At 44.2% G+C, this 24,500-nt stretch overlaps 1 protein-coding gene across 1 annotated transcript; it reads right to left on the bottom strand.

Moving 5' to 3' along the window:
• Positions 1 to 2,087: 2,087 nt before the first annotated feature.
• DUSP5 (dual specificity phosphatase 5) lies at positions 2,088 to 16,823 on the bottom strand. The gene is made up of 4 exons (XM_048858690.2): positions 16,103 to 16,823; positions 11,286 to 11,428; positions 7,677 to 7,896; positions 2,088 to 3,721 (listed from the first exon to the last, which is right to left on the bottom strand). Exons 1-4 carry the CDS (start codon positions 16,494 to 16,496, stop codon positions 3,321 to 3,323), a joined length of 1,158 nt encoding a protein of 385 aa, XP_048714647.1. The 5' UTR covers positions 16,497 to 16,823; the 3' UTR covers positions 2,088 to 3,320.
• Between the last annotated feature and the right edge of the window lie 7,677 nt (positions 16,824 to 24,500).

Genomic DNA, 24,500 nt, shown 5'->3' on the forward strand with positions numbered 1-24,500 from the left:
ATTTGGCTCACTGTTAACAGGGGCTAAATCTCGCCTGCTCAGAGGGAGTAACACGTATACCTCCTGAGCTGCAATGTGCGCTCCTGGTACCACGTCACACTGGAAGTGAGGATTAATGGCTCTAGAAGATAACAGCTTATGTTTATAAAGGATCCTTCTCCCACCAGGCCAAAACATGCCTCACACAACCCGTGCTGTGCTAAAGAGGAAAAGGAAGTCTGATAGTGCCATTTGGAGAGAGGCTGAGACTCAGAAGGGGTGAAAAGCTCCAGACAGAAGGGACAGCACCAGTGAAAGAGTAGCCTTTGACTGTGGAGAATCAGCAGGATCAGCCTCAGCCTGAGGTTGCTGAGCGTGGGTGAGCAGGGTGTGAATAGGATTTGGAGACAATAGGAAGCCAGTGTAAGTGTTGGAGTTTGGGGTAGAGGCAGAGAGTGAGACAGTTGTCTGGGACCTCTGGGGTTTCGAAAGCTGTGTCTTCAGCAGCTGTGGAAGCGTCAACCAGGTACCAGTATGGAAACCAACAGATTGATTATGGGGAGGGAGAGGAGTGGCAAACAGAGGAAGACAACAGCTGTGCTGTAGTTCTTGCTTCTGGTGTAGAACAATAGTGTCCCAAACCATTTCTTGGCTTAGCTTTTTTCTGACAGCTTGTAGATGCATTTGCCAGTAGTAGCTCAGATTGGACATCACGCTTTCACTGGGGAACATAAAATCATCTTCTTTATGTGAGTCACTGGGGAGGGGGAGGCTGGGGAGGGGAAAGTGGCCTTTAGCAAAGTGCCTAATGCACAAAGAATACGTATGCGCGCCATATGGAGTTTTGAGCTAGGAGAAATACAAATGACTAATAATACTGCAGAGCTTTCGCGGGAGGCACGGGCTCTATTCCCTGCCTTGTCACTGACACACACTGCGACCTCCAACAAATTATCTAACACTCTGGGCCTCGGTTTCCTCAGGTTGAAGGAACAGTTCTGGGCCCTCTCTCATAAAGCATTCTGACTGCCTCTGATGAAAGTTGCCATAAAGGCAAAGAGTTATTACTAGTACTTACATTAAGGCCAGAGTCAGAGACTCCAGCCAGTCGGGACAGAAGCAGCCAAAGGAGGGGAGCGAGGGTATAATGGGCCCCAGCTGGGGTCACCCCTTTCTCCAGTACCCCACTGGACCCAGAACTGTGTGGAAGAGAACTCCCCCACTCTTAGACCACTAGGACCCAGGTGGTGGCTCCCTGCTGCTCCGTGGAGCCAGCCAGAGACTCCAGCTGGAAGGAGCAGAAACAGCCAAGGCAGGGATCTCTGGACATTCAGAGCTTTGACTTGACTTTTTCTGCCCTGAGCTGATTGGCTGTTTGTTCCAACCCTCCCCATCTCTTCACCTTAGATTCACTCCACCCCTGTCTGTCCGACCCTCTTCTTCCCCTGCGCCCTGTCCTTCATCCCCTTTCCCTTTAGTTTAGCCTCTCCTACAGATGGATAAGCCACACAGCATTTGGAGGGTCTGTAAAGGAGCCAAAACGTTAGATTCTGATAACTTGGAGAGAGCAGGGTGTAGTGCTGAGCCAGAAACATCTCCAGGGCAGCTTCATGGCAATTACCACTTGCAGCTGGTTCCTAAACAAGAAATGGCTCAGAGACTCTGACATTTCACATGAACTTCCGGTTCCAAACATCATAAACCCACAGTTTGCTGTGTATTACATGTCCCTGTCCCCACCCCTTTGTGCTTGATTCACAGAACTCTTACATCTCCCAAGGAGAGGACATAAGTCATTCAGTTGAAGATGTAAAAGGCTCATGGTTTTACTTTGGGAGTCCCCAGTTCAGTCCCTGCTCACAAACAAAATGGCAGCTATCAACCAGGAGTGTTCCCACAAATCACCTGGAAATAAGCCACCGTGTTTCAGGCTTCTTAAATAAATACATACTTTTGGGGTCTTCTGCAGGTAGCCCAGGTGCTTTTACTCTCTCCTCTTTCAATATATCTGCTTCGGGGTTCCCATGGCCCAAGACTGCTTTCACTACACTCTGTGGTACAAGCTGTTTATGAGCCTAATGGACTTGTTGCAAGTAAAGCAAGCAGAATTTTTTCAACAGTTTTTCTTTTATTTGACACTCCATAAAAACATTTCAGTTTTTCTTTCACATTCACAAGATCTTCAGGGAATTATTGCTATTTCCCATATAAAAAAACAAAGGTCAACGGACAAAGCAGCAGCACATACCGAACTCCCTGCAGACACAGAAACTCAACACAAAAGACAGTCAGTCCCCTTGTGAGAGACAATTTTATCAGAAGAAACATTAGGTGGGAGTGACCCTACATATGACAGCAAGCCATGTAACACTGAACAAGACCACTTTTCTCCACATAGTACGAACCAGTAACACTTTGAAGGGGTCAGAGGATGGGGCTGAGACTTTTAGTCTAAATTCCATCAATTACAGTTTCAATGGATGGAAGAGTAACTTTGAGGAGGGTTAGATAGATGTTCAAGTATTATAGGGCAGTTCTTAAATAACAGATGAGATATAGTAGCTCAGCAGGATAGCCTGATCACTTCATTTAAAGTCCCTGGTTCTCTGTGTTAGGTAAAAGCACATACAGTACAAAGGCAAATGCAGAAACACAGGAAACGCCACACCTAAATAGATCGATGGTCCATGTAATTAAATATCTTGTCACAGAGAGTGGCCCAATGCCTGATGCTTCTGAGAAAGGTGAAAACCCCCTGTAATGCCCCTGATTCTGCAATAATAAAATCACAAAGGGAAATTTCTTCCTAACCCTAGCTTCAGATCAGCTTAATCCCTGACGCATGAAAACAAACAACAAGGAAAAAGGCAAAACGAATATTAGAGTGCTTGCCTTCCCTGTCGTTTCAAGGATTGTGCTTTTCATTTGACTTGATCTTTCCTGATACAGTTGTTTATTGCTTACCCTTTAAACAAGGCTGTTACAATTTTTCAAAGAGACAGGAACTGAGAGACAGTTGTATGGGTCTGACCCGTTTACGTGGAAGGGGTTCCATTGTTCCCTAGGGGTCTGGAAGTACAGTAGTGGTTGCACTCTATTAAAAACTTAGAAAAGCAGTGTTGTTTTGTTTTTAAAGAGGACATTAAATCTTTAGAAAGCCAGCCCAGTGTACATCACTTTTGTTGGTAGTCAGTGTCCATATACACAAGTTTTCACCCACTATGACTATTCTGTTTTGGAATAAATCAGTGAGGCCTTCTGTATTGCACGTTCATGAAATGTTCTTATTGGAATCACAGTTGGTAACAAAGGAACATATTATTTCTAATTTCCAATAGGGCTTAGCATGATGAAGATGCAGTAATAGGACTAAGTTTTAGCTGATGGACAGGAGAACGAATGGGCACAGAACTCAAGACTGAGGTAGGAAATGTGTAACATGAGCCTTCAAAGTTTTTGCTTAAAGTCAGTTCTTCTGCAAAAAAAGACACAGCTTCTCTTTTGCATGAGGCAACAGGGGGACTAGGAGTGGAAGACAGGATCTCTGACTCATACTGTAGTAATTGGCCCATGAAACCAAAATTTGGTGAGATCAGACTCCTACGTTGTTTGATGTAATCAAATGCCTCCTCCAGGCGGAACTTTTTCGTTTTCATGAGATAAGCCATGCAGATGGTGGGGGAGCGTGAAATTCCGGCTTCACAGTGCACCAGGATTTTGCCTCCAGCTCGCCTCACGCAGTCTGGAAAGAAATAATTCATTACAGACATTAGTTCTCATTACGGACAAGAAGGATGCTGCAGTTCTCATTTCAAGGGACACTGAAAACAAAATGCATCATCTAGAAGAAGCCACATGTCCAGTCATCCAGGAGGAGGGTGAGTCCCCCTCTTATTTGATACACAAACAATTCATGATCAAGCAGAGATTAAAACAACAAGCAGAGATGGGTCTGAGTCAAAATACAGATTGGGATCTGCTTAAGAGCTGTCCCTTTGGCCCAAGCTCTAATTTTAAGAAGGCTTTTCCCCTTCTCTTCCGCAAAAAAATTAAATTATCTTTTCCTACAAAGACAAGGTGGAAAGTATCAGCAATTCCACAGCAATCAGAATGCTGTATTCGTTCAGCTTTGTGGGACAGAGTTTGGTACCCAACAGGCACTTGTATGATGCTGCCCTTGCAGCTAGCGTAACATTTTCTTTGTTAGCGCTCAAAGTCATCAATGCACGGGCCCAGTTCTGCTGTCCTAACCCCGACAAAGCTGCAGTCATGCTCAGCAGGAGTTTCACTTGGGATAGGACTTCAGAATTGAGTTTGATTGGGTAAGTTCACCTGGGCAACTAGTGTTTTCAGAAACGATGAACCTGAACCTCACTTTGGTTCTGAGACACAACATTACACGTATTTGCCCTCATTTGACAGCTGTGTTGCAAAAATACCCCCAAAACACCAACCTACAAACCCACGTTAAATGGTCCCAAACTGGAAAATAGAAAGTTATTGGGTTTGCACTGGGCAAGTATCTCAACCCATCTTCGAAAGTCTCTCAGGGAGCTGTCAACCGCAGTGGGTGAAGATACAGAACTGAGGGTTCATCTACACAGCAAAAATGACTGTTATAACACAAAACTAGAGGAGAAATACAGCACCATAACAGAGCATGCACCTGTTTGCTGGCAGGGCAGAACTGCTGTATAATATGGCTGGGTCACTGCTATGTTATAGCAAGGTCTCTCAGCATTGCTGAGATAGGCTCTTAGCCAATGTGAAATACCATCTCTGTTCCCTTACCCAGATCTTTTTGGTACGCCGCCCCCTCTCCCCACACACACACACACTTACAGTTGTATGGGGATGCCAAGCTTGATTCCTGCGGCTTCCACCACAAAGTGCATAATAAATAGTATAAAGTCTCTAATTATAGCCCAGTTAAAGGATACTTGGACTTAAGTCAGGCTATAAATGGCTTGTGCAAACTACCATTTTCCACATCAGGAGGCATGGAGGTTACTCACACAACACAATTATTGTTATTAGATTAAAGAAAAATGCTTAAAATAAGCTCCTTCCATAAAAATCTAGTTTGAAAATAGAAATTCTCTGGTCAGGCTGGCTTGAGAAATATGTTCCCAAGTTTACTGAGAAATGGAACATGAGCGTGTGCTCTATACATAACCCTGAAACAACATAAAAAGCTGAACACGTTATCATTTTCCTTTCCCCTTTTGTCATCTGATGAAGGACGAAATCCTCGGCAGTTGGTTAAATTTAGTTGTTGTACAAAATAATCTATGTGTGTGAACCGCTACAGAAATCTACAGTTCCCACTACGTTAGAAATAAAAAGGAAAACCAAAAGTTAAGCCATCCTCAAAGTGTTTGGTGAGTTCTAAGTGACTAAACTTCTACCAGAAGAGGGGGAAAATCATAATAAAAAATCCCTACTGATTGTGGTGCACTGGAGTTCCCCCTTAAAAATGTAAAAAGCCCCATAAGTCATCAGCACCAGAAAGCAATTAGAGGCTAGAAATATATGTTACAACCTGCAAGCTACCCCTCTCTTTTTAAGAGTCCGCTGAATCTGAATGACCCAACTAAACCACCAGCAACAGACAGGCAGAAAAAAAGAGAGACTTCATAATTAACTTTGTGATTCCTCTCTGTTTTCCTTTCAAATGTTATTGATAGCACAAGTCTCCACGCACAAGTCTACGCCCATCGACTCTGTGTTTTACATTGTGGCTTCCTTCTGTAGTGCTCCACAGAGTTAATTGCCATGCCATTAACCCTATCTAGGTCTGTCCAATATCCTGGGGGTGAGAGGGGAGGACTGGATCTTTCAGAAGGCCTCCCAATTTGATGCAAGACAGGGTTATTTAAAAGCAAAAGTTAAAGGGTGTGTCTACAGAGGGACAAAAAACCCTTAGCTGGCCTTGGTCAGCTGACTTGGGCTCACAGTCAACGCTGAAAAAATGCTGTTTAGATGCTCCCCCCGCCCAGGGTCCCAGAGCTCAGGCCCCGGCCCACGCCCAAAAGTCAACACAGTAATTTTCCCTCATGCCGTCCATGCCCGGTGAGCCCAAGCCAGCTGAGCCAGGCCTACCGCATGTGGGACACGGATCTTTTCTCCCTGTGCAGACATACCCTAAGTTACTAAGCACTTGTCTACACGTAAAATGCTCTAGCGGCACCAGTGCGTCAATGCAGCTGTGCCACTGTAGCACATCAGTGTAGACGCTGCCTACTCTGATGGAAAGGGTTCTCCCATTGGCATAGGCAATCCACCTCCCCGAAAGGCAGTAGCTAGGTCAATGGAAGAATTCTTCAGTCGACCTAGTGTTATCGGCACTGGGACTTAGGTCGGCTTAATGCCACCTCTCAAGGGTGTGGATTTCTCACCCTCCTGACTGAGATAGTTGATAGACCTAATTTTCTCATGTAGACTAGGCTTTAGTAATCAAAATGATTTAAAGGACAAAGCAAGGCCAAAATGGCTCTGCAATAATGTGGACGTGCTGTGTTTGTACAGCACCTGCCACAATGGGGTTCTGGTCCATGACTGGGACTCCTAGGCACTGCTGCAATACAAACAAATAAATAAATAAGCTAACCCTGCATTCACTCGGAATCATGGGCCTTATCCAAAGGCCAAGGAAGTCAGTGGGAGTCTTTCCATTAACATCAATAGGCTTTGGACAAGGCCCGATGTGCAGAAGACACCCCCATACGAAAGCTAGAAGGAAGACCATCGTCTTTGGAAACATTCCTTTATTGGGCTGAAATTACATGTGTGTTTGCTACAGTCTTACAGACACCGAATTATATAATATAACTCATATGAGTTATATATATATATAACTCATATAATTATCTCCAGCACCATCCCATTGCCCCTGCCCTATGCATGCCCGTGGTCTGTGCAACTTGATACCACTGAGTTGCTTTGTCCCGTCTTCCCCCTACAAAGACGAATGTAAATCATATTTATCCTCAAATTCTGCTCTCTACACAAATCTGGAAGAGAGACCTGGAAAGAAACTATGCTCCCAGTCCACATTTTCCGTATTTGCCTGCTTTTAATTCATCTGATGAGAAAAAAATATCAGTCTAATTTTATACATGATTAAAATAAGCTTGGGCATTTGCAATGACATCTGGGAATACATGAAAATAATTTGTGCTTTCCCTTTTCTAGGAATGTGTGTAAATTAGTTGCTGCATTTAGCTAGAAGAGATTTTTTCAAAATGAATCTCATTTACAAGAAAGAACGGTTAAATGCAGTTTTCCCTTTCAAAAGTTAATTTGTATGCCAATTCCATATGGATTTTGCACATAGATCTAGATTTAGTATTTAAACAGCAATTTTCATATTCAGACACAGATATAGATCTAGTTTTTAGGTGTGTTGTCTAGTGGTTAGGACAAGAGAAGGTGATCAGATTGCTGGGTTTTATTCCTAACTTTACCACTGATTTATCATGAAACCTTAAACAAAATCCTTAACCACTCCATATGTCAATTTGCCCTTAAGTAAAATCAGTATAATACTTGACCGCATCATGGGCCTCTCATGATTTGAAAAGCGCTTTGAGTTCCTTGGCTGAAAGATGCTATAGAAGTATAGACTATTTGAGATTTTTTAAAATTCAGTGACTCTTCAATCTTTTTTAAAGATACAGTAGAATAGCTATACCTACCAATGAAATCTATGGCTTCCTGGAAGTGAGAGCTGATGTCTGCCATGTGACTGTCCTCCACTGGGATCCATTTATAACAATATTGCTCTTTAAAGGACTCTGAACCTTTCCTGGAGACATTGAGCAAGGCTGTGATGTGCAGGTTGGCTAGGAACTCACACTTAGAAGCATGGTAGGCACTGCCAAGGTAAAGGAAAGGCAGGATTTCAACTGGACCACCCTAGAAGTTAAAGATAAAAATATGTTATTTTGCTTTTTCCCACCCCCCCAAAGTGAGCTTTGTCTTACGTTATGGCAGAATCATTGAACAGAGAAATTCAGCAGAGCCAGCGTGGGTGCTGACTCCCTGTCTGGTGGTTTTAGATCCTGACCAGTGAATCATTGTAATGGCAGAGCCCACACAGAAAAAGGCTTTCATTTTCTTGTCCAGCCACAGCTGAGGTCCGAAACCAGTTCCAGCCCACTCACACACATGATGTTTCCTGCTTTCTTTAAAGTGCTATGCTTCCCCTTAGAACTCACCCAAAGTGCTTTCATACGTGAAGCTAATTTCCCTGGAGAGTTTGCGGAGACAAAAAGGGTGCCATTTCAAAGCAGTGCACAAAGGTGCACACAGAAAACCAGTTTGTGCGATCAGTGCAGGGCTTGGAACCCACGCACACCAAGTATGTTAACAAGAAACCTCACAGTACCCAATTTGTAACCAAGAAAAAAAAACCAAAAAACAACCCAAACCTCCCCACACACACACACACTAGACTTCCGAATGCCTAGATGTGTGTGTTTATTGTATGGCTGCTTTGAAAGCAAACCTGAAAACATAAATGGATTGAAGAGTAAAGCACCTTTTTCACCCACACCTAAGAGAGACTTGCACAGTGACAGCTGGTGTCTGTTTGCAGAGCCTCCCCCGACCTCAGTGACAAAGCTTAGCTTAGCTGCCTCCATTTCCTGCATGCCTAACAGCAGTAACATGGAGGCACAGAACTCTGCCACGTCATATGCACCGCACACTCACTGCTGCTGCTCTGGGCCACCCACAGCTTTCTGCCACCAGAGGTGTAATTTCTGTTCCTTCTTCCACGAAAGGAAGTAAATAGTAGATGCGGGGGAAGGGGGGAAGAAAGGGAACAAAACCCAAAACACAGCCTAACAGAGAAGCATTTCAAAGACTCGGCAGGTAACTTTCCCATGGTGCGCTCACTGCACAGGACCTAGGCTGAGCGGCACTGCCTTCATTTGCAGTACGCTGAATACCTGCCTTAGTCTGGCTATTAATGCCGTTATTCAGCACATGCTGGGAAAGCGGCTGGAATGTGAGTGTTTTCCCTTTGCAGGTCACCTCGAGACACCCCCCAAAAGAGTGCCTTTTAGTCAATGTTTTGTTCAGCGGTAAAAAGGAATGAACATTCTCAGCCTGCTCAGGACAAAACCGGCCTCCAGGTTCAAGAAACAGAACACTACTGAACAAAATCATCTCGACCCCAGACTGAGAGCTGTAATCAGAAGTGTTCCCCTGGGTGTGTTTGTTGGTGTGAGGATTTCCCCAGGGGAAATCCCACAAAGAGGAAGTACCACAGAGAAATTGATCTTCTAAACAATATACTATTCACAGAACCTAGTCCTCCCACTCTCACTCTTAAGAACGGCCGTAGTGCATCAGACCAAAGGTCCCTCTAGCCCAGTATCTTGTCTTCCGACAGTGGCCAATGCCAGGTGCCCCCAGAGGGAATGAACAGAACAGGTAATCATCAAGTGATCCATCCCCTGTCGCCCATTCCCAGCTTCTGGCATATGAATAGCCCCAGTAATTTCAACTGGGCTACTAGGGGTCCCAGTCCAACAAGATGCAGGGCACCCGCAGGTCCCTTTGGTGTCTTGTTCCTGTTAAAATGAATCTGCATCTGTTGCGGATTGCAGGAGTGGTTCCTTGCATGTCATACAGGGCAGTAGCTCTCAACCTTTCCAGGCTACTCTACCCCTTTCAGGAGTCTGATTTGTCTTGTGTACCCCGAAGTTTCACCTGAAAAACTACTTGCTTATAAAATCACACATAAAAATACAAAAGTGTCACAGCGCACTATTACTGAAAAGTTGCTTACTTTCTCATTTTTACCATAGATTTACAAAATTAATCAACTGGAATATAAATATCGTACTTACATTTCAGAGCAGTATAAACAAATCATTGTCTGTATGAAATTTTAGTTTGTACTGACTTCACTAGTGCTTTTTATGTAGCCTGTTCTAAAACTAGGCAAATATCTAGATGAATTAATGTACCCCCTGGAAGACCCCGGTGTACCCGCCGGGGTATGTGTACCCCTAGTTGAGAACCACAGATACAGGGGACTGAAAAGCATTGGAGATCAAAGGTAGATAGATGCATAAGTCCTTAATGGCTGATGATACATGTGGCGGTTCTTTTCCTGTCCCTGCTTTAAGATTTAAGTCCCCTAGAGTGACATTTGTTGCTTAAGGATTTTGAAAAGGAAAGTCTCCTTTTGCCGACTGTGACGTACTTGTTAGTGTAATGAGAAAGTCAACAAAATATAATATTTGCGCTAGCTGTGTTGGTTTGTGGTTTTCCTTGTTTTGAAAACACTAGTACAAGGTACTACTGAGCAGTATTTGGAACAGCTCTTTACTCGACATGTGGATTGCCGATTCACACTACAATGGCTTTTTTACTAGCACCCAGGTTTGTTTGCATCAGTAGTAGTATGCAGATATTTCACAAGGTAGATCGATAACAGATGCAGCTATCACTTGTGATCTACTTAGGGGCTTTAATTCAAGAGGCATCATGATTCCTTTGGCTGGCAGTACCTCCAGAGGAGTGGCCAAAGTTTCTCAGATCAAGATTTGGTTATTTCTCAGTGCGGGGGGAGGGGGGGGAGGGAAGAGGAAGAATCAGATATTTACAAATATTATTGTCCCAAGATACCACAAAGACTATCTTGCACATCTGGAATTATGGATTTTTTAAAAGTAAGACAGATGGTATTTTGCTTTTTTTCCTATTTCTTGGGATAAGTGAAAGCTCTCTCTGTGGGCTTAATCCTGTACCACGGAAGTTAATGGGAGCAGAAGCTAGCTCTGTGAAAATATTACGTATCACACATATATGTATATTTGATATCATAAATAGTTAGATTCTAAGGTAACTAAATTGTAAATTTTTTCCAACTTTTTTTTTTTTTTTTTTTTGCATAAATTGGAGGCGTTGCAAAAAGAGGACAGAGGATTCCCTACTGCCTTTCCCTTTAAACCCTTAAGAAATAACCTACAACTAATCTGAACCTCAGAAGTGCAGCAAATGCTATGTTCTCCTTATCCCTGTTTCCCTTCCCCTGCAGCATTTGTCAGATCATTTTGAATGTGTTTGCTCTGTTAAATGGTATTTGCTGGCTCCAGTCCTGGTCTCAAGCCCTCAGCACTTAAGACCCCAGGAAAACAGGAAAAACCACAGACCCATTCTTTGACAGCTTAATTGAAGCACCAGATGAAAATAACAGAGTGAATAGTCAATTATAACAGGAAGCCCTGGAAAATGTCTATGTGGGGGAGGGGACAGGGAGAATTATTTACAGCTTCCCCTAAACACACCTGATCATAAGCCGGTTTGTGGTTGGTGCTCTGCTTCTCACAGTGGCTGTTGAGGTTTCTCTCCATTTCATTTCTCTCTGGGGAAATGGGTTTTACATCTACACAGCACTCAGGATATTGAGAGTAAAAGGTTTCATATCCCCCTAGGAAAAAAGAGAGAGAGAAATATGAATTTTCAGGTTTCTGAAAATTTAGTTAATTAAGCTGGCTCAGAAGTTAAGCTTCCAATAAATCAGAATACTGCATAATAAATGACCACTCCCATGGGGTGTTCAATAACAAAGAAAGTTCCATTCAGTCAAAGTGTTTGTTTAAAAAGGCTTTGTGCTCTCAAAGAAAAACTGCACTATAGCTAACAATTATTAACTTGCTAAAAAGCTGATGGATACAGATTAAAACCGTTTGTGAATGTAAATCTGTTGAATCTGGCAAATATTAACTTCATGAGGACTAACCATTTAATGTATTTTATAAATTATCAGAATTTCTAGCACTTGAGACAGAAAAGGAGATTGCTAGCTACAGTTTTCATCCTCTTAATATCAATTATTACTCTATGCAGTGTGCCAACATAAATAACATAAATGAATTCCATATATTTGCATTTTTATACGAGTATAAACATATAGGAGGTGTTTGCACTGTGATGATTAATTACACAATCACAAGGGATTGAAAGTTAATGAAGATGTTTTGAATGAAATCGATCCATTAAATAACAGCCATAAAACTTAATGAAATCCTGTGATAGCCTTTGACAACTGGATAGCCTCACATGAGCTATTCTGCACCGTTTAAGTACAGTGTTATATTCATTGCGTTGCTAATGAAAAGGAATTAATCCTATTATTACATTGTAACTCAAAGTTTGTCATTAGCTAAACTGACATCTATTTCACCACTGTGAATATTCTGCACGTCACTTTCAAGCGTGAATGTGAACAGTTGGAACAGAAACCATTTAAAAGCCATTTTTTGTACTTTATTAATTGCACCTTTTAGTGAGTTTCCAGTAAAAGAAAAAAGGAAGAATAAGTCTTAACAGTAAATTTAATAATCCTCAGGAGTGTGGCCCTTAAGTAAATAAGGCCCCCAGACCAAATAAATGCAAGATATGCTTAGCTGACTTGCAACCGTTTATTACTACTATACACGATGTCAGTGCAGGGTACCACATTAATGGAATTCCTCAAGAACAAACAGAAGTGCTAAAGTTTTGAATGACTGCATAAGTAATATGGATGTATTCGCATGGTAGGTGTCATGCTGACATTTTAACCTGTGTCTCAGATGTCTAATAAAAAGGACATATGCTGAAATTCATGTTGCTCTTAATAACACGGGTGCTTGAGTTGCAATATTTTTTCTATTTTCTTCAATGGGCTTTAGATCAGGCCCTAGAAGAATAGTAATCCCATCCATTCATAATTCAGAAGTATACCTTTCCACCTACTGCAAGACAGTGCAACCCTTTGCCAGTGAGCACACAGTGAAAGTCACTAGGTCAGGAGGCAAATTAATAAATAAAATACAGGGCTTTAAAGGGGCTAATAAAACAATATCCAGGGCAAATAGTGTTGGCTCTTTAGGTAAGTATTACAAGCCCTCAAACTCACCCACAACCATGCCTTGAAATTGCCTCTCAAACCCCCTGCCTCTCAAAACAACCCATACGCGGGGCAAGGTTTTGATCAGTCTTCCTGACGGCCTTGCGTAGGAAGAATCTATGTTATTTATATATTTAACCATGATATCTATTTATGATCCATATTGTTGTTTTTCCTCTTGAATAAGCATAGAAATCCACCCAAGAGAAATCTAGATATGTTTTCAACAGAGACACAGATTTCTCTTGGGCAGATTGTGGGTGCAGCCGGCAAATGGTTAATTGCAAGCCTTGGGGATCAAGATATTTGCAGACCATTCTTAAAATGAGTCATCCTCTCCCCCCCTCCCCAAACCTAACTTCCTTGAGGTCATTTCTGCAAATACTACATTGCTCATCACATTGAAGCACAGTACACATCTCTATTTTCATCAATCATTAACGTAATTCTTGTTATATGAAGCTAGTACCACTACCCAGTGGTAAGTGATTTATTGTTTTACCTTTCCATGACCCCCCCCCCAGTAACTGCTCCTCCACACATGGAAGATCTGACACATTGAACTCCTAGAGCTAAACAAGTAAGGGAGGCTTACAAAAAACCCACCCAAACAGGCATGACGCTACTCAGTACTAAAAGCAATTCCCTATAGAATTGTACAGGGCACTGTGATTAGCTGACAAGAGTCTGACTCATGCCTCAATCGCATCATAACTCCCTGGTTCAGACCCCAATTAGCCACACTTTCCCCAGTGCCCCCTCTCTTCATGCCACCCACTTGAATGGTAAACAAGGATGACAGGGAGAAAGGTTAAGAACGGTCTCTGGTCTCTCTTATGGCTCTTCGCATTTATGTCCTCACACTACAGTCAGATGATTTTTAACACAGTTCAAAATACAGACAGGCTTTAGGACAGCCTGCCTACCAAAGCCAGCTGCAGCTTCCAGGAAAAAAACCCCTCCAACAATCAACAGGATAATCCATTTCACATACCTGGGGTTAGGCAGCAATGTTAATGTTACTGAAAACAAAATTAAATTGTTTTCTGACCAGTGATCAGAGAGTTTCAAAAGTGATTCTTATTTCCCCCTGGCATTTCGGAAGAAGGCATCTTCGAGAACCACCATGACTTCTAAGGGTCTGTCTCCCTACTGAGTCAGCCTAGCTGCCCACTGAGTCAGCCTGGCTTGTTTCAAACCGCACCATTTCCTAAATGCTGCTACATATTTTATGTTCCTGCGTGGTGGACTCAAGCTTCCAGTGTGTTTACTGGAAATGAAACAGGGTTGAGGGGGAAAGAGGAAGAGAGTCTGTAGTTTTACTAATTAAGGGAAAGTACTTCTACACTGAGTGGATAGAAAACATTTTGCAATAAAACCCCTACATTTCACTCTTCCTCAGATATATTACATATCCCACAAACACAACTTCAAAGGGAGGGGCAGTGCATTAGGAGGGAAAAGATGGTCTTGTGGTTAAAACACAAGACTGAGAATCAGAAGATCTTGCTCTTTTCCCAGCTTTTCCTGAGTGACCTTGGACAAGTCACTTAACCTCTACCTCACAGGGGTGTTGAAAAGCTTAACATGGCATTCGGAAAATGCTTTGAGCTCACCCAAGGGAAGAGGATATAATATTACTACATATTCCCATCTCCGGTACAAGGGTCTTCCTTCAGTCTCGTACCACGGAATATATGCCTGTATCTCATGCAACTAAACTCCTCTCTGTTGTGTTGTTCCTTATATGACGCACAAATTGCAATGAGACTATGTGAACAGAAGAGCTGATCAGATTACCCTGTGGTCACTAAAAGATTACACTTCATGCTTATCAATGGGTTTGTAATTCACACAGACACCTATGATTTAAAACTTATCCGCTCCTCACTTACAAATGCCCTAGTTTCCCAGCATTTGCTGCAATCATTTATTTGTTTATTGGGAGGGATTGGAAGCATTTTTCTTTGTTTTAAATTTCTACTTTACATTTTAAAATCCTTTCAGGAATAAAATCTTCTGCTGTTTTCTGGAATAGAAAACTGCAGCTTAAGAGCTGCAAAACCACAAGATGAAGTGTTACTGGAAAAGTATGGAACAGGGCTTCTGTTTCTTTACAGGGATCCCTCCCTCCCCTTTACTAACAGCATTGAGAAGAGCACAGGCAGACAGGATTTTTGAAAAAGGGAATGAAAAAGCAAGGATAAAAAAGACAAAAGCGTTAGGAGGAGAAATGAAGGAGAAGGGTGAGCAGGGCGGACAGAAGAAAGGGCTGAGTGCTCATTTTTATTGTTTTATGACCCATGCATGACACAAAAGACAAACAAAAAGGAGCAATGAAAATGCTATAAATAGTCATTGGGAGTACTGTATTGGTGACATCAGCCACAGGATTCTCACGCTGGGGCAATACTGCGGGCCCCAGGGAAGTCTTTATAGCACCGTTCTTCACAGATTACTTAGGTGTTCTCTGCTCTGCTGAACCCGGGAACAGACTACTTGGGGTTTGGGTTTTCAGTTACACGCAGGAGTTATGACATGTCTGACTGAGATAATTTCCACCATTGTAGAGGATTTCAGACACTCGGCAACACTGCCAAGCGAAATAATCCATTGTTCCCTTTTGATAGAAAGAGGAATTCCTCACTGAAATAGGGCATGCGGGTTGGAAACAGCCCAGCATACTCTTACCTGTGTGACTCATTAACCCTGCAGATCGCTCAAATTCATATCCATGCTGAAGCCACCTCGTTCCATGGTAATAACCCCCCCCCACACACACACACACGGTTCTTATTCCTCAAAAGGTGGCTTCGGCCACCCTAACATCAGCCCCTTAAACTCACGTCTAGTTAGGGACAGACAGGCCGGGGTCTACCAGGGGGTGATTTGCAGGGCGGGGAGAATAAATGAAATGAAACTTCCGCGTGACCTCCCGTGTGTCAAATATTGCTCGTGCCCCCAGCCCAGGGGTGGATGCTGCGTATGTTGCTCTGCGGGGACCGCCGCTGTTACCTGGCTCCACTGGCCGGAGGCTTTTGTCGGATTTCGTCGCTAGAGAAATACCAGAGCGGGGCCGCTTTCCCTCCCTCCCCCTGCTCTGCGCTCTCATCTCTCCCCTCCCCTCCCTTGTTTTCTATTCTACCCACCTCCCCCTACCTTCCTACGCCCCGATTCTCCCCCAGTCCCCCGGCCCATCGCCCCGCTGACCTTTCAGGAAGCAGACCCTGGCCCCGGCCTCCGGCAGGCTGGACAGCAGGGCGTTGAGGACGATCTGCGCCGTGCTCTCCTTCTTCAGCTTCTGCCAGTGCCCGGTGCCTTGATCCAGGACGACCACCGCCGCCAGCCGCGCCGCGGCCGCCCCTTCCCCCGGCAGCAGCAGCCGGGTGCGGGCCGCCTCGTCCGGCACCACGAAGTTGAGGGGCACGGGCCCGCCGCGGGCCCGGCGCATCACGACCGAATTGAGGTTGACATTGAGCGCTCCCCGCAGGCGGGAGGCCGAGTAGGACAGGTAGGGTCTGCAGTCCAGCACCAGGCAGCGGGAGGGCTCCTTCCGCAGGAGCTTCCGGAGCTGGCGGCAGTCGAGGGCCGCCACCTTCTTCATCGCGGTCTCCGGCCGCAGCCCCCCTGGGCTGAGCAGAGCCTCTCCTCGAGCGTCGCCAGCGGCGGATCAGGCTGCAATGAACTCGGGGGTGGTGGTGGGGGGGGGTCCTCGCTTTTGCGTGGCTTAAATTGAGGATGGGAAGAGAAGGGAGGGGGGTCCCCTCCGCTACAAGGGCCGGGGGCTTAAACGGGTTGGGCTCGAGCGGCTACAGCCGGTCCCCTGATCCCCCCTGCCTGCCGCTGCGGCGCGCCCGGCTCCGCCGTCGCATTTCCACCGGAGCAGCAGGGGATTCCGTTCGCCGGGGAGGAAATTTATCTGAATGGAACGCCGGCTCCTGACGGCACTGCCCATATAAGGAGAGTGACGCCACCAACGTTCTAAATATGGGCAACCCCCGCCCCCTCCACGCTGGGGCCACGGCCACTGAGGCGGGGTGGGGTGGGGGGGAGGGAAGGAAGCGAGCCCCGCCCCCGTGAGCGGCGCCGGCGGGAAGGCAGAGGCGCTGCTCAGTAAAGAGTTAGTCAGAGCTGAGCAGAGGAAGTTGAAGAACGCCTCAGAAATTCTCCCGTCATCAGCCTCCTTCAACTCACTCATCACCGCGGGCCCCGCTGACTTAGTAATGAAAGCGAGGAAGCGGGATGGGGGGGGGGCGGGCGGAGGTTGCTCACCTTTCTTAGAATCTGGCCCAGGGAGAAGGGGGAGGCTGCAAAGGGTTGCAGCTACCTCAGGGGGCTGGTTTTAAAACCGTAGCTAGTCTTCTGATGAAAGACACCCACAGGGATGTAAATCGACAGCCGGGCCCTGGTTACAGACATCAGTGCCGAGCCCTAAAGCAGAGGCAAAACTGATAGAAACTGTGGCCAAGTGCAAATGCTAGGAGGGGTACGCTACCCCCGTGAGAAGAGCAGATTTGTCGGCCTGCACCCCGGGGGTTGCAGCAACAGTGGTGGCTAAAAGCAAGGCAGACCCCCAGTGTAGACAAGGCCTAGGATACAGCACAGTCTGAGACAAATGGCAAAACACAGGGTAACGATCAAGGAGAATTAGTGGTAGGATAGGTTTGCAATGGTAATAGGTTTTAAACGGGGAGGAGGTGGTGGAGGGGTGGGTACGACGTGTGGAAATACGTCCTGAAATACGTCAACCTCACCCCTTTTTTGCTTATTACTCTTACTTATATCACGACTAGATTCTAGATTGTAAACTCTTTGAGGCAGGGGACTTATTTTACACTCTGCAAATCACCTAGTACACTTGTGGAGGCTATAAGAATCATTATGTACTTAGATCATACCCTCTGAGACAGTATGGGTGAGGAGTGTATCTAGCACAGTGGTTCTCAACCTATTTACCATTGGGGGCCACGTCCAATACCACCTCTATGGCCCCGAAGGAGGTCACATGGGCCACAGCTGTGTGCTGATTGGGCCACAGGTTGAGGACCACTGACTAGTACAATGGGGCCCCAGATCCTGACTGGGACCTCTAGACACTACCCCAGTACAAGTAATAACCACCACTTAGGGCATCTGATGTGCCATTTTACTTCATTGTACATATGTTTTTTGTAAGATGACCAAATGGGCACTGGCAATACCTGAAACAACCGATACACAAAAGCATGCGCTCAGAACCAAACTACAGCAGCCGCTAAAGATGATACGGACACTAATTCAAAACATTATGTATGTATGTCATTATTTAGCTGATGCCTCAAAAGTGTTCCAGGCAGCTCACAGAACATACTGAAGATGCCGTCCCTAACCCAAACTGCTTAAATTTTAAATAGATAAGAAATTATAATCTACCTTCATTTTTTCAAATACTACAAATATACCAAAGTACAAGATTCATCCTAACGAACAAAATAAGTAAAGAGGGTTATGATAAAGGGATAGGAGGGGAAGCGATATATCTGTCTCCAGGGGGACTGCATTAGTCATATACCTCTGAAAAGTCAGCCCAAATTGCTTTCAATTTTTCAGGCATTCTCCTATGGAATGCCAGTTGTTCGTTAGCTGTGAGGTCAGCCACATCACCAAGCCACGTATCAGTGGTTGGTGGGGATCAACTTTTCCATTGTGTAGGATTAATTTTTTAGTGACAAAAGCTGCACATTGGAACAACACTGCCAGGTAGCCTCCAGGTATCAGGAATATATTCAGAATGAACCTTAGGGGGGAAGGCTCTAGTTGAGCCTCCAATATCAAATTGGTCCTTTGACCTACCTCATACCAGAAGTTCTTGATACATAGATAAGATAGATTTTATGAAGTAGACAGACAACGTGCAAAGAAAATGTTTGAGGTGGTGTTAGGTACATGCTATGATTATTTTTATAGTACCCCCTTCCCCTGCCTCTTGTAATCTCTCCACATGCCCCAGACGCCTCCATCCACCCTGACAGGTTTCAGAGTAGCAGCCGTGTTAGTCTGTAGTCACAAAAAGAAAAGGTTTCAGAGGAACAGCCGTGTTAGTCTGTATTCGCAAAAAGAAAAGGAGGACTTGTGGCACCTTAGAGACTAACCAATTTATTTGAGCATGAGCTAAAAGGAGTACTAGTGGCACCTTAGAGACTAACCAATTTATTTGAGCATAAGCTTTCATGAGCTACAGCTCACTTCATCGGCTGCATTCAGTGGAAAAGTACTCCTTTCCATCCACCCTGACATTCCCCAAAACAGCCAGCCTTATGATGAGACAAAAACAGCCAGTCAGGCGGTGCCGATGATGATGAAAGTCTCTGGTGAGTGGGTCGAGGCTACATGCCCCTGCTACCTCTAGCAGCTTGAATGTAGGCAGGCTTTGCATTCCCAAAGCACCTTCTACCCCACAGTCTCAAAGCCTCATCCCCAACCCTGAGGTAGGTAACTATTATCACCATTTTGCAGGTGGGGAATCTAACAGAGACGTGAAGTCTCAGGCACAGGAAGTCTAAGGCTCAGCGTGATCAGAACCCACATTTCCTACCTCCCAGCCCTGAGCTTTAGCCATGGACCACTCTTCCTCCCACTCAGGGAATCTCATCTGTAGAGAGTGGACTGTGGAAAGACTTCCCCCCTTAACATTTACTCCCCCTGACTGAAACAGTCAGTGGGTGTGAAGCTCGGAAGTTTGGAGACCAGGCAAGTGAACTCACCCTCTCCAACTAATCCTTCCTTATTCACATCCACAGAACACAATGGAAGAGGAAGAGAAGGATGCAGGAAAGAAGATGCAAAGTTCCCCTGTCCAAGAAGCGGGGGAGGGGGAAAACCAGTCACCCGTCTTCTCTTACTCTCAGGATGGAAGCACAAGAGAAAAGTGAGGGGATAGAGGAGGGAGCCTGACTGCCCCATTCCCCAGCCCACCCCAGCCATCTGACTAAGCCCATGGTTACTGTGTTAAATGACTGGGACTCTTTCCTATAACACCCCTCTCACATTTAGGAATACATCAGCAATACAGGATCTGATCCTGTAATTTATTGAGTGCATGGGGTTAGTCACGTAGGGGCTGCAGGACTGGACCCAGACTGTTCTCAGTTTGGTGTGAGGCATTGGTGTGGTTCCTTTATTTTGCTATTAGCAGGTGCTCAAAGTGAGAAGAGAGAAGCAGGTTGGATTCTTGTAAAGGGAAGTGGTTGAGCAAGCCAAAAACCACCCTGGTTTAGGTAGGAAACTCCCCTCCCCCATTCTGCCTCCCTCCTGCACCTGCCATCATTACCTCCTGCTGCTGTGTTGTCTCTCCCCTCCTCCCCCTTGTTAATCTCTCTGGCTATTTCTTCCATTGTTCTGGGCTTTTTTATCAGCCCTCTGGGAGCAACTGGTCTCTTTCCTTTTATTTCAGACTATTTCCTTTACATTATTTCATTCTTTCCCCCACAATCCGAGACTCTTTGTTTCTCCTTGTTCTTGGGAAACAATGAGAAACTTTTCCTTTATATTTCAGAAACGCTGGCACTTGGCTCCTGCTAGAGAAAAGGGTCAGAACAAAGCTTAACTGTAAATACAGGTAAAAGCTCCCACACGTGCAATATCCAGGGTACACTGTTCAAGAATAAAATGCTGCCTCTTGAAAGACCTAGTGTGCCTTTATTAAGAATATAATTAAAAAAACAGTTTTAAAAAGGCTTAGTCAAATAAATAAACACTGCTCCTTTGAGCTCTGCATATTTAAAGGGAAGAGATACGTGATCAGCCAGATTTTCATGACCACCTGTTGTGTTTATTAGTATAATTATAGTGCATAAAGGCCCTATTGTGCTAGGTGCGGTACATGCCCATTGTAAGAGAATCTTTGCCTCAAAGAGCTTACAGGCTAAATAGAGAAGACTGACAAAGGATGAGAGAAAGGAAGTGCTGTTAGCCCCATTTGAGAGATGGGGAACTGAGGCACAGAGAGTTTAAGTGACTTGTCTGTGGTTACACATAGAAATCTATGAGAGCTGGACCTAGATCTCGATTCTCAGTCCAGTGCATTTAACCACAAAATCATCCTTCCCAAAGCAAAGTCCTTAAGCTGCTCTACCCCAATTTGTGAAGCTAAATTTCAAATGTGAGAGAGACTCAAAATGAGGGACAAAACCGCAGAGCGGACAGCTTGACATTTCTTTTAAAGGCATATGAAGTTTTCCGTAATCTCCCTTTCTAAATTCAAAATTGCTGATGTCAAATACAGAGCAGCAAGCAGCGAGATGGCAGGTTTGTGTCCGTGATGCTGGTAAACTGAGGTCTAGAAATGAAGGTAAATACATACCTAGGATTGAGAGATGGCTGGAAGACACCAAAAACAAAATTGGAGAGTTAAGAACACAGAGATTTGACAACTCTAATTCTCACTGTTCATAATCCTAATAAAACAGAGCAAATAATGAATTAATAATCCCTGCATTATAATTTCTCAGTCTGAATATAATAACATTGTCAAGGTCTGATTTTTTTTATTGCTATATGCAATCAAAGATAAATGCATTCCATTACAATCTCCCACCTCGCTTAACGGCACCGCCAATGTGATTCATTGTTGAATCTGACCCTCTTTTCAGGAAGGTGTTACTAATTTGAGGACTTGTAATTGCACATGCATTTGTGATAAACTGAGTTAGTTGATCTCTGAAAGCAACATATGTAGATTCCAGCAAATCTGCCATCGTAAATGGCTATTGCCAAGGAATTATGCAAAACTGAATTGTAAATTGTAAAATTAGGCACAACCAGCTGATGGAATTGGGGTTTTATTGTGGAATGAGTGTACCAGACTTGGAATCTATTCCCAGCTCTGTCACTAACTTGCTTGTTCACCTTGAGCAAGTCGTAACCATTCCGTGCCTCAGTTTCCCCACCCATTAATGGGGACAACAACCACCACTTTTCACAGTGCTTTGAGATCTGAGGATTGAAAATGTTTCTGATAACACAGATAGGGCTGGATTTTCAGAGGTGGTGAACACCTGCAGCTTCCACTGAGTCTAGTGGGAGTTGTGGGTGCTCAGAACTTTGCAAAAATCACGCCATAAGTGGTTTTATGCACCATAGGCCTGATTTTCATCTTGCTTATACCCACATAACTCCATTCATAGCTGTGTAGTAACTCCTGATTTACAGCAGTAGAAATGGAGAATCAGGCCACCTGTCTTAATTTAGAAGGCGCTTTTTTTCTATTACACCTGCTGGTAATTACTTCCACCTGTGGCTTTAAATTGAGAAGAAATTTTATAATCAGTCATTCCAAATATATTTAGCAGTCAGACTAACTCCTGGGTCAGCTGCTCTGATACTTCACAGAGCATGGACCCTCGCTGTTTGTGTTAATGGAGTACCTTCTAAACATCTCTCCTGCCACTCATGAGTGCATAATCTCACCTGACTTCCTATTTCTGATCCCATAAAATCCCTCGTGCAACTACGGCAATTGTGTACATGGAGAAGTATTTGTATATTTTAGTTGTCTTCAATGTGGTATAAAGCCCTTTTGCTTTCTTCATTGACTCTTCAAATCCTATTGATTCTTTTCCTCTCTCTCTCTCTGCCCCTATTCCACAGCACATGTTACTCTTCCTTTTCACCTGGATGTATTTCCCAGTACCTTAGTCCTCCTCTTCCTCCAGCACATGCTCCCCTTCTCCCTTACTCACCTGCCTGGTCTGCTTTATTCATACTTCCCTGGACATACAACCTGGCTGTCTCTTTCTAGTCTTCCCTGAACATTTGTCTGCTGCAGGTGGCCATAGTCCCTCTGAGTAGACTTTGCTTCCTCTCTATAGTGTAGTATATGATAGGGAGTTGGCAGATGACATTATTATAGTTTTACACGTTCTGTTTGACTGACTGCATAGGCAATTAGATCTTGGAGAAATGGTAGTATAGTGCAAGTTAGTGGGGGGACTGGGTTTTTTTGTTGCACTAGCTTTTAAGCAGAAATTAAGCAGACAGTAAAGCTTGTTCTCTGTGCCTTGGTCTTTCTGACTCAATTGCTTCATCAGTGCCAACCTGTTGGCTACAGAATATAATTATGCAAGTTTAACGCACTGTACAGAATGTGTTCCGCATCCCTCTCGGTGCCTGATCCACAGAGAATGAATCTATCACAGTCCCTGCCTAAAGGAGCTAGCTCTTTAGCTCAAGATGGAGACTCTAATGGTTTTAGAGTAGCAGCCATGTTAGTCTGTATCCGCAAAAAGAAAAGTCTCTAAGGTGCCACAAGTATTCCTTTTCTTTCTAATGGTTTTAGCTCTGTATGTCCCTGGTTCAATTCTCAGACAGAACCAAGTTGGTGGCGAGCAAACAAATACAGGAATCAAAATATTGCATCCTCCTCTTGTAGTATCAGAGGCAGCGAGGCTGGCTCCCGCTCCTTGTTCTTAGGAGTTTTACAGATCCCCAGGCTTTGTACAGACAGAACAATATGATCAGCCAGCTTCCCACAAAGCGTTAGTGCGCTATAGACCACCATTTGAGACCTGCCATTTCTAGACCATCATGAATTGAACCCTATACCATACAGTGCATCTTTGGAAAGACACTTTTTCCCCTAGATCTGCAAAACGATCTAGGCCTTTTTCTACATTCTGTAATCTTGATTTCAGCAGCTATTTATGATCTTCTGCAGAACATATGACCCTTTCTTGGTAGATTATCCTTGTAATGTAATAAATTATAGAAAAACTCTACTAATAGAACCCATCAATTTCCAGGATATAACTTACACTGAGTATAATTCCATTAGTGCAGTAGCTCTATTAATATTTCTAAGGTTTTTCCCCCAGTGACATTTTGAATTGTCTAAAAGGAGGAATCAAATCATCTGAATTTTAAAAGCATTTAGTTCCAAATAATCTCAAACACACATTTCTCATGAAGGGAAGGAAACTTATAAAAGAGTAGAAAATAATTTACATTCCTGAGCTTTCCTCATTTCTCCAAGGCTCCCACCTACTTAACCCCAGGTAAACTTTGTAGCAGCTTATGACATCCGGTGAAAGTACACTACAGCTTATTAAAATTTAATGCCATTGCTCCAAGGGAAAACACTGAAAGCTATTTTATGGATTAGCCAGTGGTCAGGATGAGGCTTGTACTTTGTATCTTTTTGATACAACCAAGGGACGGTTCTCGGGCCAGTTTTGTTCAATATCTTCTTTAATGATCTGGAGGATGGTGTGGATTGCACCCTGCGCAAGTTTGCAGATGACACTAAACTGGGTGGAGAGGTAGATACACTGGAGGGTAGGGATAGGATACAGAGGGCCCTAGACAAATTAGAGGATTGGGCCAAAAGAAATCTGATGAGGTTCAACAAGGACAAGTGCAGAGTCCTGCACTTAGGACAGAAGAATCCTAGGCACTGCTACAGGCTGGGGATTGACTGGCTAGGCAGCAGTTCTGCAGAAAAGGACCTGGGGGTTACAGTGGACAAGAAGCTGGATATGAGTCAACAGTGTGCCCTTGTTGCCAAGAAGGCCAATGGCATTTTGGGATGTATAAGTAGAGGCATTGCCAGCAGATTGAGGGATGTGATCGTTCC

The sequence above is a fragment of the Caretta caretta genome, chromosome 7 (assembly GCF_965140235.1).
Source record: "Caretta caretta isolate rCarCar2 chromosome 7, rCarCar1.hap1, whole genome shotgun sequence".
Lineage (NCBI taxonomy): Eukaryota > Metazoa > Chordata > Testudines > Cheloniidae > Caretta > Caretta caretta.

Excerpts from the sequence above, each read along its gene's own strand:
- DUSP5 (XM_048858690.2), bottom strand. The coding sequence starts at position 16,496 with ATGAAGAAGGTGGCGGCCCTCGACTGCCGCCAGCTCCGGAAGCTCCTG. Across the intron at positions 7,897-11,285 it reads ACAAACCGGCTTATGATCAG|GGTGGTCCAGTTGAAATCCT; the intron begins GTGTGTTTAGGG and ends TTTAACTTCTAG. Across the intron at positions 3,722-7,676 it reads GGAAGCCATAGATTTCATTG|ACTGCGTGAGGCGAGCTGGA; the intron begins GTAGGTATAGCT and ends ATTTCTTTCCAG.